This window comes from Pagrus pagrus, assembly GCF_965226575.1.
Source record: "Pagrus pagrus genome assembly, chromosome: 13".
In the NCBI taxonomy this organism is placed as follows: domain Eukaryota; kingdom Metazoa; phylum Chordata; class Actinopteri; order Spariformes; family Sparidae; genus Pagrus; species Pagrus pagrus.
In genome coordinates this window covers 2,228,908-2,250,176 of record NC_140197.1, presented here as the reverse complement: position 1 = coordinate 2,250,176, position 21,269 = coordinate 2,228,908, and the positions used below count along the sequence as shown (strand labels likewise).

The 21,269-nt window shown below is 39.0% G+C and overlaps 1 protein-coding gene across 2 annotated transcripts; it reads left to right on the top strand.

The window, feature by feature from the left end:
* Nucleotides 1–8,870: 8,870 nt before the first annotated feature.
* Nucleotides 8,871–17,851, top strand: prmt1 (protein arginine methyltransferase 1). Of its 2 annotated transcripts, none has more exons than XM_084370695.1 (10): nucleotides 8,871–8,962; nucleotides 10,590–10,676; nucleotides 10,772–10,927; nucleotides 11,747–11,810; nucleotides 11,937–12,079; nucleotides 12,487–12,574; nucleotides 12,846–12,961; nucleotides 13,117–13,267; nucleotides 16,109–16,230; nucleotides 16,349–17,851. In XM_084370695.1, the coding sequence occupies exons 1-10, from the start codon at nucleotides 8,936–8,938 to the stop codon at nucleotides 16,430–16,432; spliced, it is 1,038 nt and encodes a 345-aa protein (XP_084226821.1). In that variant the 5' UTR covers nucleotides 8,871–8,935; the 3' UTR covers nucleotides 16,433–17,851. The 2 variants fall into 2 exon arrangements, with proteins under 2 accessions (XP_084226821.1, XP_084226820.1); XM_084370694.1 differs by having other exon boundaries at nucleotides 10,581–10,676.
* The last annotated feature ends 3,418 nt before the right edge of the window (nucleotides 17,852–21,269 follow it).

Here is a 21,269-nt window from a genome sequence, read left to right as displayed (position 1 = left end):
CTGTATCAACTCGCTGCGAGTGACAGATAGCAAAAAGTCAGGCAATGGAAAACACACCCTTGATGAGCTTTTAAACTCGTCTTTCACACCTTTACCGGTAGGATTGTCAGCACAGCTTTGAGACCTTGTAACTACACATGCTGGAGAAACGGTTGACTTTGTCTGCCCCCCAGAACAGACGACGCCAGTAGAGGACATGGACACAGCCACCGGGGACGAAGGTGAAACATCAAACCTAGACGCACCGGCCAAATTATTTCCCAAGATTACCTGTATGCCCCGAACCGGCAGATTAGAACACACACCAAGCGAAACTTCATCTTCCACTAGGTCTAAAGACAAAAAGAGGTTATGTAGAGGGACAGTCAAAACTTTGAGACCCATTCCCTGGACCATGGCACAATCTCCAGTGTCGCTGTCTGAGGAAAATGGTAACACAGACTGTAGAACAAATGAGTCCAAAGCACCTGAATCCCTGAGGATGTTAACAGGCACCTTTTCATCACTCCCTGTAGCACCCTATAATGTAATAATTTCCTGATAATGTAATAACGCCTGAAAATGTAATAAAATTTGCACTTAACTCAATTGAAAATGTAATAAAACCCAATAATGTAATAACTTCACCAATAATGTAATAAAATAATCTGACTGATATTGTAATAACATTTTTACCGATAATGTAATACCTTATTACATCATTGGGAATTTATTACATTTTCAGGAGGTTTTTTTTTCTTCAAAACTGATAATGTAATACTTGACAGATAATGTAATATATATGTTCATTTTCAGTCCAGAGTTCTACATTTTGTGATTTAAGAATCTAAGAATGTTATATACATGGGATTTGAAACAACAGAATGACTATTGCTTCCCTAGATGTACCTCTTCACTTCACAGATTTCCAACAAATCACTACCTCATGAAAACAACCACAAACCAACAAAACAACTTTCAGTAACACTTCATTTGAAGAGGGTATACATAAGCATTCATACTGTAACACCTGCATACACATTACATGACACCTGGCATAAACATAGGCCTACATATCCACTTGTAAATGGTTATTAAATCACTTTCGATGTCAAATGGACATCTAACTCTATGTCAAGTGGCATAGTGGTCAGCTGACATACTGTCATACTGATAGTATATTATGAGATTTACCTGTATAAATAAAGGTTAATAAAAATGTCAGCATCAAAATGACAAAACTTGATGACAACTGGCATCCTTTTTGGGGGTTATACAGGGTTTCTGAAGTTGTATGATGTTTCTATGATAGTACAATTCAAATTTGGTGAAAGTAATTGTCTAAAGGTATTACGTCCATTTAAATCCTGTTTTATTGAAGTGACGTCATTTATGCAACGCCATCTGCTGGTAATGTCACTTACATATATGTGTGTGTATATATATATATATATATATATATATATATATATATATATATATATATGTACAGACCCTTTCCAAAAAATTAGAATATCATGGAAAAGTTTATTTATTTCCATAATTCCATTCAAAAAGTTAAACTTTCATAGATTTCATAGATTTTCAAGTATTTATTTGTTTATTTGTACATAATTTGGGCTTCCAGCTCATAAAACCCACGAAAACAGGAATTAAAAAAATTAGAATACTGTGAAGAAATCAGCCCAATTTACTTCTCAGTTTTTGCAGAAAAAAAAGAGAGAAATTAGGATCACATCAAATCAATCAAAATATGGTACTTTCAAAACGATATGTCAATCTTCAATACTTGGTTGGGAATCCCTTTGCCTTAATCACTACCTCGATGCGCTGTGGCATTGAGGCAATCAGCCTGTGGCATTGCCTGGGAGTTATGGAAGCCCAGATTTCCTTGATGCTTGCTGTCAGCTCTTCTTTGTTTTTGGGTCTGGTGCCCCTCATTTTCCTCTTGATAATACCCCATAGATTCTCAATGGGATTTAGGTCCGGCAAGTTGGCTGGCCAGTCAAGCACTGTGATGGCATGGGCATCAAACCAGGTTTTGGTGCTTCTGGCGGTATGGGCAGGGGCCAGGTCCTGCTGGAAGATGAAATCTGCATCTCCATACAGATCCTCAGCAGAAGGAATCATGAAGTCCTCTAAAACATTCTGGTAGACTGTTGCGGTGACCTTGGATTTAAGAAAGCAGAGTTTACCAACACCTGCACTGGACATGGCACCCCAAATCATTACTGACTGTGGATATTTCACACTGGACCTCAAGCAGCTTGGGTTCTGTTCCTCACCCGTCTTCCTCCAAGAGCCAACAGTCCAGTCCTTCTTCTCCTTGGCCCAGTTGAGACGCTTCCTACGTTGGCTCAGGCTCAGAAGTGGCTTGACCCGAGGAACCCGACAGTTGTAGCCCATCTCCCGGATGCGTCTGAATGTGGTGGTTTTTGAAGCTGTGACTCCCGCCTCATTCCACTCTTTCTGGATCTCTGCCAGATTCTTGAATCTTCTCTGTTTGATAATCGGCTGAAGCCCACGATCATCTCTTCTGCTGGTGCATCTTCTCCTGCCACATTTTGCCCTTCCACTAGACTTTCCATTGATATGCTTGGACACAGCACTCTGTGAACAGTCAGCCTCCTTAGCTATGAACTTTTGTGGCTGTCAATCATTCCTAAACCTAAATTAAATTATAACTCATTTGAAAGCCTTGTTCTGAGTCTTTCACATCCAACGTGGAAAACTTTACAGCCAGTTCTATTTGTTGTAGTGTATCGAGCACCTGGTCCTTACTCAGAATTTTTATCTGAATTCTCTGAGTTTTTATCAAGTCTAGTCCTCAAATCAGATAAAGTAATTATTGTAGGTGATTTTAATATTCATGTGGATGTCGTTAATGATAGCCTTAGTACTGCATTTATCTCATTATTAGAATCTATTGGCTTCTCTCAGTGTGTACATAAACCAACTCACTGTTTTGACCACACCCTTGACCTTGTTCTAGCTTATGGTATCGAGATTGAAAATCTAACAGTTTCTCCACAGAATCCTCTTTTATCAGACCATCACTTAATAACTTTTGAAGTTCTATTACTGGACTACACACCATTAGGCAAAAACTCCTTCACTAGATGTCTATCTGATAGTGCTGTAGCTAAATTTAAGGAAATTATACCGCTGGCACTAAACTCAATGCCATGTCTCAATATAATAGAGGACTCCTCCACTAACCTCAGTTCCTCACAAATCGATCATCTTGTTGATAGCACTGCAGGCTCATTGCGAACAACACTGGACTCTATTGCCCCCCTGAAAAGGAAACCTATAAAGCACAGGAGGTTAGCACCCTGGTATAACTCGGATACCCGCAAATTGAAGCAAACATCACGGAAATTTGAAAGGAAATGGCGTTCCACCAACTTGGAAGAATCCCGCTTAGCCTGGAAAGATAGCCTTAAAACATATAGGAAGGCCCTCCGCAATGCCAGAGCAAGCTATTACTCGTCATTAATAGAGGAAAACAAAAACAACACCAGGTTTCTTTTCAGCACTGTAGCCAGGCTGACAGAAAGTCACAGCTCTACTGAACCATGTATTCCTACAACGCTCAGTAGTAATGACTTCATGAGCTTCTTCAATGATAAAATTTTAACTATTAGAGACAAAATCCATCATCGCTTGCCCTCAACTGGCACTATTGTATCTTTAAACACAGGAACCTCAGAAACAGTTGTAAATTCTGACTTATATTTAGACTGCTTCTCTCCCATTGACCTCCACCAACTAACTTCGATGGTTTCTTCATCTAGGCCAACAACTTGTCTCCTAGACCCCATCCCAACTAGGCTGCTGAAAGAAACTTTACCTTTAATTAGCACATCTTTACTAGAAATGATCAACCTGTCTCTATTAACAGGATACGTACCACAATCCTTTAAACTAGCTGTAATTAGACCGCTCCTTAAAAAGCCTAATCTTGATCCAGAAACTTTAGCCAACTATAGACCTATATCCAACCTCCCTTTCCTCTCCAAGATCCTTGAGAAAGCAGTCGCCAACCAGCTATGTGACTTTCTTCATAAAAATAGTTTATATGAGGATTTTCAATCAGGTTTTAGAGCACATCATAGCACAGAGACGGCACTGGTGAAAGTTACAAATGACCTCCTAATCGCCTCTGACAAAGGACTTGTCTCTGTCCTGGTCTTACTAGATCTTAGTGCTGCATTTGATACCATTGATCATCACATTCTACTACAGAGACTGGAACACTTAATTGGCATTAAAGGACCCGCATTAAACTGGTTTAAGTCCTATTTATCGGATCGATTTCAGTTTGTACATGTTAATGATGAGTCATCCCTGTATACCAAGGTTAGTCATGGTGTTCCTCAAGGCTCCGTGCTTGGACCCATACTATTCACCTTATATATGCTCCCTCTAGGAAATATAATTCGGAAACACTCCATAAACTTTCATTGTTATGCAGATGATACACAGTTATACCTATCAATAAAGCCAAATGAAACTAATCAGCTTACTAAACTCCATGCATGTCTCAAGGACATCAAGACCTGGATGACCTGCAATTTTCTGCTGTTAAACTCAGATAAAACCGAAGTTATAGTACTTGGTCCTAAACACCTTAGAGATGCATTATCTAATGATATAGCGAGTTTGGATGGCATTAACTTGGCCTCCAGCACCACCGTCAGGAATCTGGGAGTTATCTTTGATCAAGATATGTCCTTCAACTCCCACATAAAACAAATTTCAAGGTCTGCATTTTTTCATCTACGTAACATTGCAAAAATCAGGCCCATCCTGTCTCAAAAAGACGCAGAAAAGCTAGTCCATGCATTTGTTACTTCCAGACTGGACTATTGTAATTCTCTATTATCAGGCTGCCCTAACAAGTCTCTAAAGAGTCTCCAGCTGGTCCAGAATGCTGCAGCACGTGTACTGACAGGAACTAAGAAAAGAGATCATATTACTCCTGTACTGGCCTCTCTGCACTGGCTCCCTGTAAAATCAAGAATAGAGTTTAAAATCCTTCTCCTCACTTACAAAGCTGTTAATGGTCAGGCACCATCATATCTCCAGGAGCTCATATTACCCTATCACCCAACTAGAGCATTACGCTCCCAGAACGCAGGATTACTTGTAGTTCCTAAAGTCTCCAAAAGTAGAATGGGAGCCAGAGCCTTCAGTTATCAAGCTCCTCTTCTGTGGAACCATCTTCCTGTTTTGGTCCGGGAGGCGGACACCCTCTCTACCTTTAAGAGTAGACTTAAGACCTTCCTCTTCGATAGAGCTTATAGTTAGGGCTGGTCCAGGACAGGCTCTTAGTTATGCTGCTATAGGCCTAGTCCGGGGGACAATGACACACTGAGCTTCTCTCTCCTCCCCTCTCCTCTCCTCTCCTCTCCATCTGTATACATTATGCCTGTATACATGCCCCATCTCTGCATGTCACTGACTTGCTTCTTCCCCGGAGTCCTTGTGCTTTCTAGTCCTACAGGCTCCCTTGGATCCTGGCCGCGCCCGGGTCGTGGATCGTGGATGCGCCCACTGCTATGGCCCTGCCTGATCGTGGATGCGCCCACTGCTATGGCCCTGCCTGATCGTGGATGCGCCTACTGCTATGGCCCTGCCTGATCGTGGATGCACCTACTGCCATGACCCTGCCTGACACCCACCACTACTGTCGCTAATATTAGTCACATCTCTGTTACATACGTTCCACTACTATTATCATACTGCATTGCTACATACCATCCTTGCCATTGATCATTACTACTGTTATCACTAGTAATCACATTTCCATGTGCATTTCATCATTATTGCTGTAATACATCTTTGTGTACTTTCACTCCTGTCAACCATCGCTTATAATTGAATACATTGTGATCTCGTTGATCTGCTCTGTACATGCGACATCTATTGCACGTCTGTCCGTCCTGGGAGAGGGATCCCTCCTCTGTGGCTCTCCCTGAGGTTTCTTCCGCATTTTTTCCCTGTTAAAAGGGCCTTTTTTGGGGCAAGTTTTTCCTCACTCGAATCGAGGGTCGAAGGACAGAGGGTGTCGTCTCTGTACAGATTGTAAAGCCCTCTGAGGCAAACTGTGATTTGTGAATTTGGGCTATACAAATAAAATTTGATTTGATTTGATTTGATTTGCTTAGCCATCCTATGGAGGGTATCAATGATGGTCTTCTGGCCAGTTGTCAAGTCTGCAGTCTTCCCCATATTGAACCGAACTGAGACAATTGAACCAAAGTGAAGCAATTTAATGACACCTGGGGAAACCTGTGCAGGTGCTTTGAGTTTAAAAGATGATTAGTGTGTGACACTCAGTTTAAAACATTCATGCCCTGCATAATTTGGGCTGATTTCTTCACAGTATTCTAATTTTTTTAATTCCTGTTTTCGTGGGTTTTATGAGCTGGAAGCCCAAATCATGTACAAATAAACAAGTAAATACTTGAAATCATTTAAATTGTGGGCCCTGAATCTATAATCTATGAAAGTTTACCTTTTTGAATGGAATTATGGAAATAAATAAACTTTTCCATGATATTCTAATTTTTTGGAAAGGGTCTGTACATATACATATATAGTTTTGATGCCTTTTTTTTCTTGAGCACCTGCCCCTCCAAAGGTCTCTGCACGGGCCTGTTGCAGGCCCTCTAGTGGCAGCCCATCTGCTGGTAAGTAACATTACCAGCAAATGGCATTGCATAAATGACGTCACTTCAATAAAACAGGATTTAAATGGACGTAATACCTTTAGACAATTACTTTCACCAAATTTGAATTGTACTATCATAGAAACATCATACAACTTCAGAAACCCTGTATAACCCCCAAAAAGGATGCCAGTTGTCATCAAGTTTTGTCATTTTGATGCTGACATTTTTATTAACCTTTATTTATACAGGTAAATCTTACAATATACTATCAGTATGACAGTATGTCAGCTGACCACTATGCCACTTGACATAGAGTTAGATGTCCATTTGACATCGAAAGTGATTTAATAACCATTTACAAGTGGATATGTAGGCCTATGTTTATGCCAGGTGTCATGTAATGTGTATGCAGGTGTTACAGTATGAATGCTTATGTATACCCTCTTCAAATGAAGTGTTACTGAAAGTTGTTTTGTTGGTTTGTGGTTGTTTTCATGAGGTAGTGATTTGTTGGAAATCTGTGAAGTGAAGAGGTACATCTAGGGAAGCAATAGTCATTCTGTTGTTTCAAATCCAGTGTATATAACATTCTTAGATTCTCAAATCACAAAATGTAGAACTCTGGACTGAAAATGAACATATATATTACATTATCTGTCAAGTATTACATTATCAGTTTTGAAGAAAAAAAACCTCCTGAAAATGTAATAAATTCCCAATAATGTAATAAGGTATTACATTATCGGTAAAAATGTTATTACAATATCGGTCAGATTATTTTATTACATTATTGGTGAAGTTATTACATTATTGGGTTTTATTACATTTTCAATTGAGTTAAGTGCAAATTTTATTACATTTTCAGGCGTTATTACATTATCAGGAAATTATTACATTATAGGGTGCTACAGGGCAATTCACCAATTTTGACATATTATTTGACATCTTCATTTTTATGGAGGTATGTGAGCCTATTGTGATGCTGTTCATTGTTCTTGCTGTGATGGATATTGATGGGGTTATTAAAATGCTAATGATTAGCCTCCTGTTATTGTGTAGGTATACATTAAAATAGCTAGCTAAATTCACTTAGAAAGGTTTAAGATTGTAAAAAGTATCACTAGTTGCACATTTGACCACTCCTGTAACCTTTTACACTTTGATAGCAAGCACATTTATCATCAACATTCCTTGACTTTTATTCAATATTCTACAGGCTCATAACGAGGAAATGAGATTATTGGTTTGGATTTTCAGGTTTTTCAGGTTTCATGTCTAAATGGGTAATTTGACAATTGTTGAAGGCCTACCAGTTAGTAACCACTGAAAAGATGTCCATGTTCCAGAAGAGGCTGAAATTGTTAATAAAATACATGCTGTTGGGGCTGCATGCAGGCGAGAGCATGACGAGTAATGATGAGGAAGAGTGGCTGAGATTCTGGTGTGACTCCTCACAGGGCTGGTCTGGGCCCTAACAAAAGTTTGATATCAAAGGGATTGTGTTGTTAGTCCAGGAGAGGTCCTCTGTGATGACGCCCAGACATTTGGTGCTGCTGACTCTCTCCACAGCAGAACCATTGATGGTCAGTGGGGGGTGTTAGGCGTGTGCTTTCCGTAAGTCACTGACCAACTCCTTTGTTTTCCCCACATGACACAGCCTGGGCATTAACAGTTTTACCTTTAGGTAAAACTGTTAATGCCCAGGCTGTGTCCAAAAGAAACAGACAGGAGATGATGGTTCTATAAAGACTCAGATTAGACCAAACAGGAATAAATAAAACATTGTTTTTGATAGGGAAAAGTATATCAAATGTCTGGAATGTAGAATTACAGAGAATGCAGAACATATACTAATGCAGCGTAGAATATATATTGAACAATGAATGAGACCATCTCAAAGGACAGATAAGGCAGGAAGACAATGGAGCCTTGTAAGGTATCCTGGAACAGCAGGAGAGAGGTTAAAGGACAGACAGAAACCCGTTGTAGGAGGAGATATAATTCATAGAATTTGGGGATTTTTTTCCCCTTTTGTTTAGTCGGTTAGTTTGCTTGTTTGAAATAATTAATTTACTTTTCTATGATGTAGTTTCACATAGCCCCATGCTACATACTCCGGTACAGTAGATGGCGGTATGCACCTTAAAAGTCATGGTCGCAATCCGCCATAAAAACAAAAGAAGAAGAAAGACGACGCGGAAGAAGAAGAAGAAGACGAAGAAGAAGAAGAAGAAGAAGAAGAGAAGAGGCAGCAGCAGCAGCAGCAGCAGATCGAAATGGCCGCGCCTGCAGAGAGGATGGAGGTAAGATCTTACAATGCAGTAAACTCCTCTTAGCCAACGTGGCAAACTACAGATGCCTATTTTTATTGCGCAAGGAAAGATGCTTCAGATATTTATACTATCTAAAAATACGCGTTTTCTCATTACTTCGCTCTGAAACAGATAATGATGCATCCATTTTAGCGATAACTCGTGTGGTGTATCTGCCGTTGCCGCTCATTCATTCAGCGGCAACGGAGGATAAACTATCTGGCACACCTTATATTTAATTTAAGCTATTGAAATATGTTATATGTATATGAAAATCGAAGTTGATGGCCAACATTTCACATTTGAGTGACTGCATGAAAGTTTTAGTTGGTGCGACAGGCGGCCGGTTGTGAGTCGAAGACCCTGTGGGACCGCATGGGAATGTAGCTTCTCAGCTAATTAGCTAGCTAGCGAGCTAGCCACTTCAGGCATGGATGCTGCCTATTTCTCTGCGCTATTATGAGCTTGTTTTAACAGAACAACATCGTTTTGCAGAAATAGTTCCCTTGATATATTAGTTTATTAGTGGCATCCACATCCAGTTTTGACCTTGTTACGATAGGATTTCTTGCTGGTCGGCTAAGTAGTAAGCTAACAAAGCTCGTTGAAGCGAAGCGGCTTGTAACGCCAACTCTAATCCCACAGTTGGCTAAACTGAATGTAAAGGCCTGGCAGTTACATCCGGTGATTAACTGTACTTTTGAAACCCTGTTTGAATCGGTAGTTGACCAGGTTGTGTTTTAAGAAATAGTGTTTGGCAAAACTGGAGGAAGGCCATGGTCGTATCACACGGAGTACTATAAACCATGTGCTCGCATCTATTTCATTCCGGGGGAGGCTGGCCCAGTCTCTGTTAACCAGGGCAGTGTAAAACGCTGTGCATATTTAGGCAGGTATTTGGGCAAAAGCATTATCAAACTATTGCATAGTTTATATAAAGTTTGCATTTATCTTTTCATATTGTAATTAGTTATCGGTAAAACTAGTACCCATGTGTAGGCAGTGGAGGTTGCTGTGAATGTGACGGTTTTGCATTGCTTAGATGACCATTTTTCAACGTAATCCAAACCTGTATAGATTGCACACAGTACAGACTGCCCTCAGTTTCTTGTAATGGGTAATCAACCACAAATAACTCTTCAGTTTTTTTTAAAGGGGCTTCGTCAATGCAACTATTCTTTTGCGTTTGTCCAAGGAAGCTCCAATAAAAAATGTGATGGCTGATTCAACTGTAGAGAATCACTGCTGTGAGAATCCCCGGTTGCATTACCACATATTGACTAAGAAAATTGCCACACTTGGATAACTCATTACTTTCTAACACGATTGCTATATTTCTAGTGTTCACCTGACCTCAGTGTGTCAAACAATAAATTGTCACCAGTGCAGTGTTTGATAAGCCTTTAATCACAAACACAGCGCAGTATTAGTTGGGATCTATTAGCTTTTATGCGGGAAGGGGTGTTTGTCACATTTCTGAGTTGAGAATACAATTAATTACACTATACCTACACACACTTAGTTTTGTACTTTGATAAGACTTAATATACAAACAGGGGAATGAAGCCCAAGTCTACTCCAGGTTGTAAGTGTGTGTGTCTTTGTTGAGGTTTCTCAGGGGGAGAGCTCAGCCAAGCCAGCAGCGGAGGATATGACATCAAAGGATTACTACTTTGACTCATATGCCCACTTTGGCATCCATGAGGTAAATTCTTTACACACTGCAGTATCACGTTTTGTCCCTGTCTCACAAGATCTTAACCCTTCTCCTTGTATTGTCCCTTTTTACTGCCCCTGTAGGAGATGCTGAAAGATGAGGTTCGCACCCTCACCTACCGCAATTCCATGTTCCACAACAAGCATCTTTTTAAGGATAAGGTGGTGCTGGACGTGGGCAGTGGGACAGGCATCCTCTGCATGTTTGCTGCCAAAGCAGGAGCCAAGAAGGTTATAGGGGTATGTGTTCGGCTATTTCATAACAATTTCATTTTGTAGATTGGCTGGACTTGGTAATTGGAACATTAGTTGATAGGGTTTGACCAATGGCAATGTCCAAAATTACTTTTTTAAACTCATCAAATAAGGGACAGGTACATGAGAAGATTTGTGAAATACTGTTTTAAGTGCTTTTCATTGAGATTATAAGGTATTATGTTGAATAAGAATTTGAATAGGACTGAATAAAACTTGTGCAGAGCACGGATCAACAACGTCTTGTCACACCGAGAGAGACGGAATACAAATGTCTACCAGTCGTGGTACATCTAGATAAACTGTACAATCAGGCTACTTGGTTGATATTTTGGGGTCCTATCCAGCCAATCTGCCACCAATTTTCTGTGACACATATAAGATAATGGATTTCACCATGTGTGATGTCTGTGCCGGTGTTCATGTTTTTTCAAGTATCCCAAGCCTCTTAAAAACGGTTTTCCCAGGAGAATAAAACATTAAGGTTCTTTGCTCTCTTGGTGCATTGGGCCTAACAAGTGCAGCACACTGCTGCTGTGCTCCATTTTTATTTTTTAATAAATCAACATATCTTATTAAAGCTATGTCAAATCAAATCTTCCACCATTGCTCATTATGGCACTTCTTAACATCAGGTGTGCATAAACTACAGGTTATGAACTTCTTTTTAACATAAAGTGAAAATATCAGTTATCTTATTGGTTTCGGCTATGATGAACAGATAATCAGTAATGGCGTCTATCGGCAGCATAAATTGGACATTTGTGAATTGAATTTTTTTTTTTTTTTGCATTGTCTTCATAGATAGAGTGCAGTAGCATCTCGGACTATGCTGTAAAGATTGTCAAGGCCAACAAGCTGGATGATGGTAAGTAAATAGAATCCAATCATGTGGTGATGCATCAAGCGCTTCACGACTTTACAATATATCTGGGTCATGTGAGGATGGAGTCGAATTCCTTTTGTACCAAATGACCCCTTCTTGTGTCTCCAGTTGTGACAATCATCAAGGGAAAGGTGGAAGAGGTGGAGCTGCCTGTAGAGGGAGTAGACATCATCATATCAGAGTGGATGGGCTACTGCCTCTTCTATGAGTCTATGCTCAATACAGTCATATATGCCAGAGACAAATGGCTGGTATGTATGAGTGTTTGTTTGTCTCCCTTGATAGGTTTGGGAAGTAGGTGGAACTGCTGGTTCCTGAAATATTTTTTCTATCCTCTGGTTTCTAATTTCTAATAATCCCTCAATGGTCTTAAACGGAAACATTAGGGAGACAAATATGCTGTTTAATAGCAGTGTGGCTATTCATTTGAATGATTTAATCTTTTGTAACTGAATAATCCAAAACAGCCACAATATTAAGACTGAACTGATTTTACCAGCCATATGAAGTTAACAAAATCTCAATTTGAGGAGTCCAGATATTAACCAGATACTCACACAATACTTTGGCTCTGAGTATTTGGTAGTTAATGGCTGTTGTACAGACTGGGGAGTCTCCTTCATACACCTGTGAGTCTGAGTCTTTTTTTCTCCGACAGAAGCCAGATGGACTAATTTTTCCGGACAGGGCAACACTTTATGTCACTGCCATTGAAGACCGGCAGTACAAGGACTACAAAATCCACTGTGAGTAGTCTGTCATCTGAGCCAACCTAAGGCTGAGATTCCAATAGGTTGGATGTCATCTGTGATACTGGGATTTGATGAAACCTGAAGTAGTCCACTTGTGTCCAGCTACATTCTGTGGAAGCATTCAAAGGGGGGAACTAATTGAGTTGAATGACTGTTGGTTAGAATTGTTAACATGAACACCACTGGCTGTTATCCACATGTATTGTATGCATTGCTCTGAGTGAAGTTAAACTGGGCTGTGTGCCTGTGTTTGTGCCTCTGTCAGGGTGGGAGAATGTGTATGGTTTTGATATGTCGTGCATCAAGGAGGTGGCAATTAAGGAACCTCTGGTTGATGTTGTGGATCCCAAGCAGCTAGTCAGCAGTGCATGTCTCATCAAGGTGGGTGGATGAATAACTTGTTTGATATTGTTATACTTTTCAAGTGTTCTAAAACAGAGGTGTATCAATGGAGGTGTCAGCTCTGTTTCCTGAAATAGAAATTCTGAAATTTAACAACTTTGGTCTGATGCTCTTATTTGGTTGTTGTTGTTAAGGAGGTGGACATCTACACGGTAAAGTTGGAGGACCTGTCCTTCACCTCACCATTTTGCCTGCAGGTGAAGAGGAATGACTACATCCATGCTCTGGTCACTTACTTCAACATTGAGTTCACACGCTGTCACAAGAGGACCGGCTTCTCCACCAGTCAGTCTGCCTTCACACACACACACACACAAATATACCTGTAGTCTTTACATAGTAGATAGACGAGTGTTTAGGGTGGATTTGACCCATCAAGCATTATTAACCTGTCTTCATTAGTCAGTGGTGTATGCCTGTCCATAACTTGGATTGTGTAGCCTGCCTGTTATTGTAGTAACTAAAGAGCAATGTGCCTAAGTTGTGATACTATCATTATCCTCAGAAACTATAAATTGATGTATCATCGATAAATGATAATATTGTACATTTTTATTGTTTAGAAAATTGAATAATGTGGAGCCTTTTATAATGGTAACCCTTGACCCTACAGCTAACACTACATAATAATTTAGATTCAACAACAACATATTGTAGAATTGGTAAATTCTTTGGGACTTTGAAACTGAGACTAACCTGCTCTACCAACAGTACATTGAGACAAGCACATAATCCCTTGTCGTCAGGTTTTTGTTGGTAGCTTTTAGGAGGATTCACATTAAATAACATTTTTTTGTTTTACACAAATACTGTTGATTAAATTTATTCTTGATGATGAATCCTTCCCTAAGATTAGTGTTGGGCTATTCCTTTATGTGACATTTTAGTGGAGGTGTGAATCTTTTGCGATTCTCGATGCATCTCAGTGTATGGCATCCTCAGTGAGCTATATTACTGTACATGGCTACTCTTCATCATTTAAATTCCCCTTTTTATTCTGAAATTCCTTCCAATAATCAGACTACAGCAGTCTACAGTATAAAAGCTGCATTTTCAATACATAAACATTACAAAAACAAAACATTTATCCATCTACAGTGTAATCCACAAAAATATTGTTTTCACATGGCAGCTTTGTGTTGCTGCAGCTACTTAATTTTCTCACGTGTCAAAAGCAAAACTCCCAACATATCTGGCTAATGGCAACCACAAGAGGATATGCTAGCTCTAATACAGAAACGCGTCTAATAAACAGGAGAATCTGTTGCAGTACATCACTGCCATCTATTGACTCATTTGATTTTGTATTAAACAGTTTGTTCCAAAGTGACTTATTGTTGTGAATTGGTACTATATACATGAAATTGACATGATTTATTCAATTCTAAATGTTGTTTAAATTTGAGTATATAGTCTTAGTGTGACATGTTTAAAAAATATGGTTATCACATCTTTTTTTAAAGAATGTAAATGTCATTTGTCAGGGCATACAACCAATCATCTATTGAAATTGACCAATCAAGACGCAATAGTCTAACAGTGGCATAGCTGTCAGTGCTGAAAGAAAAATTGTTGACTTGAATCATTAACTTAAGGGAGAAAAATAAGCAGTTAGACTTTCAGTAATGGACATGGTAAGTAAATTGAGACTGCTTTAACACAAATGATGGATGGTTAGTGATGAAATGCATATGGATATTGTGGCTTGGACTATCGACTCGCAAGAAAATTTCTTTAACCTGTTTTGTTGGTTTCTTTTTTGGTTTGTGTGCATTTGATTAAAATTAGCTTGTTATGGGAACAGGCTCATGTCCTGTTAAGATTTTCGCAGGTCCGAGTCCAGTTTCAAGTGACCAGTTCGATTCCAGCACGTAATAGGAACAGTTTAGTTGATTGCTTGTTGGGTCCAGCCGTGTTTATAGGCTGGTGGTTTGAGTACACCACTTTGTGGTTGCCAAAGGTCATGGTCATTCCGACCTCATGACACCCCATTCTTGTAACGGTGATATCTTGGAAACATCTTGAGGGAATTTCTTCGAATTTTGGTCATTGTTCACTTGGACTCAATAATAAGATTTTGTCAAGCTCACTATGACCTCATAGCGTCTCATTCTTACAACGCCGTAGCTTGTGAATGCATTGAAGGGAATTTCTTCAAATGTAGTACAAATATCCATTATGACTCAACAATGGACAATTAAAATTTGGTGGTCAGAGGTCACTGACCTCATAAAACACATTTTTGGCCACAGTTCAAGGGTTAATGATTATTACAATAAAACATACAAATGTCTCACAGCATAAAATGATAGTTATGACATCTGATATCTAAAAGGTCAGAGGTTAAATGCACTGATATGCATAATATTATGCAAAAAATGTTATGTCATTATCCCATGCTGCAGCTCTAGAACAGCAACATGACTGGTGCGCGGAGGCATATGACCCGATGGTGTAATTCTAGTTCAGTCCGTTAAAGGAACTGTTGGCGCCCAATTTTAAAGGGCTATGACTTAAATTATTGTACCTGGAGTTACAAGAAATTTAATTGATCTCAACTTACCTGCTGTAGCCGTGCCAGAAACCTTTGCGCTTGCTTGAGCGTAGCCATAACATAAAATGGCAGATTAATTCATAGCCGTAAATTAACATTATAGGCTCTACTATCATGTAACAATTTGGCCACAATTGACCCAGTAATCCTTTGTCTTTGTTCAGACAAGTGCATCTCTTTGTCTCTCTGTCTCTCTCTGTGTATGAGCTCTCCTTGACTCGAAGACATTTTGAACTTGTGAAAGGAGTGGAACAGTTGCCTGCATAAAAAGCTGATGTCTTCGTAAAAAACAGGCACTTAACACAGTTTACACTAGGCATGGGACAATTTCTCATGGCAGGAATGTCGTCGGTGACGGGCTCAGGCAAATGAAAATAAATCAGGAGGCCAGTATAGGGCTGTACGAACGCCAGCTAGACAACTTTTTCCAAATCATTCATGTGAGGATTGTGTTTTAATCATAATCCACGATAAAATCTTTTATTGTCCCATCCCTAGATTGCACCTGCAAACTGAAATGAATTGATTTGATTAAATACCTTTTTTCTTTTTTTTTTTCTTCTTTTTATCAGGCCCAGAGTCTCCCTACACTCATTGGAAGCAGACTGTCTTCTACCTGGATGACTACCTGACTGTCAAGACTGGCGAGGAGATCTTCGGCACCATCAGCATGAAGCCAAATGTCAAGAACAATGTAAGCAGAGCTCTATTCCAAAGAGACAACATTTCCTACTTGCTGTGACTGATTTATGTACGTGTTGCTTCATCATTCCGTTGCCTTTTGTGTCTGACTTGTTGCTGTTGGTTTGCAGAGAGACCTGGACTTCACTGTAGACATCGACTTCAAGGGTCAGCTGTGTGAGATGTCTAAGACGTCAGAGTACAGGATGCGTTAGAAGTCTCTTCTCTGTTTGTCTTTAGTAGAGGACAGATTATACTGTGTGTCTGTACAATAGTTTGATGCTCCCCTGCAGCAACATTTTAAGACTCCTTTTTTCTTTTTGGTTTTCTCCCTCATTCAAACATTAACTGTATTTAAAATGCTTTCATGTCATGGGTTAAAGTGCATTGGCATGGTGATTCATTGTGCTGTAGTCACTCAGCAAAATGTGTTTGACAAATGCCTGATAGTGTCCAACATCTTATTGGGTTTTGATTTTGGGTTCTTGTCTTTTGCATGGGCGAGGTCCATATAGACATTAACGCAATGGTTCTGCTGACATGTCTGCATAGTATTACTGTTCAGTCACCTGGTCCTCTGTATGGTCATTACATGACCAAGCTATACTGGTCTCCCCTTATTTTTGATTCTGTTGACAGTTGTTGAAGTATGTATTTGGGTTTCGGTCACAAGAAACCCTCTTTCCTCCATTTGTATACAAGTTGATAGAAACCATATGTAACTGACAAGAGAGCTGCTCCCCAAACTGCTCTGTTCAGACAAAACATAGCCCTATGTGTTTTTTTTTTTTGTTTGTTTTTTTTAATTGGTTCTGTTTGTTCCAGTGAGGGGAAGTTCACTTAAAGTCATTTTAAGACTCTGAGGCACAGCAGGTAATTCTCTGAAGTTATCACAGCAGAATCTTGGTGCTTGTGAGGTACACAGTATAATTGGTAAAATAATGCACAGTACGCACTCAATGGTCTTAGACCAGGAATGTGTGTATTTACTTAGTCAGCACAGTGTTGCTGAATAGCAATAGACTGTGCTGAATCAAAAACTAGGACTGTATCTTTTATTTTTTGCTCAATAACTGGGGTTTTGCTGGAGCTGTCAGCAGTGACACCCCCACTGCTTACTTAAATATAACCAGTGCTCCATATGACAGGGTTGTTAAAGCGAGGGATAAAAAAAGTTATCCCCTCTCGAAATGAAATTTTGGACTGTAATAAATACAAATAAACTAAGTCAATTTTTTTTTTTTTTTTTTTGTGCCCAGAAATGTCTAAGCATGTGGTGCACAAAGTATCAATATATTATCATTTTATACCAACAGGAAATGATAGAATATGTTAAATGCAAAGTTTTTTTCCAAATATTAAACATTTTGTTTCCCAAGATTTGTTTGGAGCTGTCTCACCACCAATTCATCGTTATGTTTTTCAGCTGTGAGCAGCGTCTCCATTTCCTTTGTTTCTGTCACTGGCCTAGGATCTGTGTGTTTGTCTTGATACAATGTGTCTGAAGAGGTTTGAGTCAATCTGAACAGTAGTAACCATGTTGGCACTGTGTAGAGATGGCTTCGACTCACCACACTTCAATTTTTTTATTTGTTTTTTTCTTTTTTTTAATAAATAAACTAAATGTAACTCTTCTTGGCTGGTCTTCAAAGTGTTCTGAGCTGTGTGGTGTTTACCAAGCAGCATTTTTCTCTAAGGATTCTCACCACATACTAGTCATGGGGACGTTATGAAATTTTCATGTCACAATTAACCTGGCTAAATTGTCATTCACAATATTATCCTGATAATCAAAATATGTACTTTTAATCATGCTGGAGTCTCTTGGAATAACATATTTGATTGCATATCAGATTTAGTGAGCACCCTTTTTATTGTGAAAAGCAATCTTAAAAATGGTAGCTGTAAATCATTAGGGTCCCCCTGCATAAAACAAATTGTTATCCACAGAATTTCCACACATCTCCCATCTCAGCCATGGTGATGAGCTTTGGATATTCGGAATAACTAATGCAGGCTTATCCTCGTGGCAATTCAAATTAAATCCACAAATCAATGTGACTGAATTTTGAGCTAGAAAGCTTTTTCATGTCACTGATGTGAATATATTCATGATTATCCCAATCAGTGTTCAAGTCTTGTATCCTTGCAGTCATACCATTTTCATTGCCTCATTGAGTTTTTTACCCACCCTAACGTTTAGCAACACTGATGCATACTATCAACTTGACAAGAGACTAACAAACATAACATGGGAGCCAGGAGTTGTCACAGTGCCTATAAAAGTAGCCCTGCCACTTCAGGGTTTTATCAAAAATCAAAACTGAATCACTGCATATCTAATTAGGATGTGACACTGGTGTAAACTGTATACATATATCATTAAGACATCTTGACAAAAAGAGCAATAAATGAACAGACTGCATATGTTTCTCCCCTCTCAAGTCAATATTATGATTCAAAAAATGGCTAATCTGAAATATAAGAAAGAAGAAAATGGTATAACAGTCCATTACATTCATATGTATTTTTATTTACTGTGTGCACTTGATTTTAGCTTCATCACACAAAAGTTATTTCAATTAGTTAAAGGGTAACTACCGTTTTTTACAACCTGGACCTTATTTCTAGCATAAAATACGATGATTTACTCACCCAGATAACTTTGGTGTCATTTGGAGTCGTTCGGACGAAATTAGATCCAGTGGAGCGCCGCGTATATCCATATAATGCGAGTGATCCGGGCACCGAAGCGCAGCCTCTATGAGCATTATTTGCCGCGAAACTAGTTCATTTCACCAATATTTTGTCATGATACACTAGTGCTATTCCCCTCTGAGTCCGCCTGTTGCCAGACCCTTTAAGTTAGTTTGAGGTTTACTAGTGGCCGGTGACCTTGACTACTCCTGCTCCAATGGCAATGTGTAATGCAGCCAAAACCCCTACTTCTGACACAACTACACTTTGAGCAGCATGGTTTATTTCCAGTCCGGTCTCATTCCCCGGGCTTCGAATACCAACTTTTTGTCAAGTCCCTGAGCATCTCATACATACAGGTCCCCTATAGTGAATTTCTATGTAAATGGCCGAATGAGGTGGTGTGTAATTTTGATGTCCAAAGCCCTTCACTGTAGAAAAAACAAAAACAAAACAATTTGTCTTTACAAAAAGTGTTTGGGCTGCCTAAAAAAATTAAGTTGAATGAATTTCTTTCAACTGGAATTAAAAAGCTGTTTCAGTCTACCTAAAATACATATTTTACCTGACTTTGCAGTAGCTGCTGCTGTTGGAGATCTCATTTCGTTTCAGCATTGGTACAAAGAAGAAAACACTCCTGGTTAATTCCTTAAAAGTATACAAGGGTGGTTTGCAATTTCAATGTTAAAGGATAATTTAATTGTCATTTTACAACACTAGGTTTGTAGAACTAAATTTCAGTTGAAGTCCCTTTATGCTATATAAGAAAAACAAACTACTTTATAGAGTGGCATGGGCAGGATAAAATGAGGAGTCTCACAGCCTGAGGAAAGAAGCTGCTCTCTAGTATGGTGGTACAGCGGACACCTCTATCTTTTGTGAGATGGCAGCAGGATGAATAGACTGTGGCTGGACTAGATGCTGTCTTTTGAATCAAGGGTCTAAGGACAGAGGATGACGTTCACTGTACAGATTGTAAAGCCCATTGAAGCAATGTGATTGTGATTTTGGGCTATATTTGATTTGATTTTAGTATGAGTTCTGGGCAGACATGTCACTTCATCAATATCACTGTTTTCATTATTGTAAAAATAAATAACCATGACTTATCTCAAAATGTGTGGAAGACACGAGTTCCATCACAAATACTTTCTTTTTTGTAATCAATAAAACATATATTTAAGTTACATTAATGAGAAAAGATTAGTTGATCTAACATGACTTTTATTATGAAATTATTTTGTTATAAAAACGCCTTTATTAAGGGTATGACAAACTTTAGTCACATAATGCTCTACTGGATAACTGTCACCTCATGGTGAAATGTCAAAACAAAATGTGTTAAGAATCAAATGAAACTGAAATGTCTGCCTGGCATTATTGTATTTGTGTTGCCAACGATATTCCCAAAAAATCAACATCCAGCTCCATTGTTATACTTGGGAATGGTGGTGGACTGGCCATCTGGCACGCCAGGGCATGTTCAAACTAAGTGGAGGGGAGTTGGCAGGCTTTTAAACTCTGTGGGGAGTGTTCTTACAGAGTCGTTAAGGACACGCCTTCAAAAGGCCAGTTTGACTAACGACCCACAAGTGGCCCTAACCATAGATATATATATAAAGGCTAGATGTCTCGTCCGCGTTGCTGGCCAACGGAGTCGAACGTCCGCACAGGTCGGCCATCTTGGTACAGGTAGCTCGCTCACCCATAACATTGTGTTGGTAATGAAACATGTACTTTTTAAATAACCATAACTTGCTCAATTTTCAACCGATTTTCAAACGGTTTGGTTTGTTATAAACGTCAAAGATGTAGTTATGACACTGCATACTTATGAATAATTATGTTATGTTCTAAAAAATAGAATAATGTTCTAAAATAGGTAGACTACAATAGACTATACATCAAGAAATGCTGCATGTTGAAATCCCCACCCTGTACAGAGATGTGTTTATGACACTGCATACTTATGAATAATTGAGGCCTTGAGACGAATAACCATACAAGTCCATATTTCCAATTTTGAATGAAAATATTTTAACACAAGAAGAGGTTGAAAGTGGATGAGTTTTGAAGAGGATTTGAGGATTTTACATTTGCTTCCATATTACTATTATTTTTGCAAAAGCTTAATATTTGAAAAACTTGAAAAGTTAAAAGCTGAACAGTTCAAGGCTGAACGAGCTTAAAAAGCTCAACATTTTGATAGTTGAACGGTTTCTATAGCTGAACGTGCTGAAGCAGTAGTAAAATGAAATTTGAAAAATTCCCCATAAGGATGAATGAGAAAACACCTCCCAAACACCTGCAGGTCTAGACAAAAGTGTAATGGTTATGGCCAAAATATGTATACAG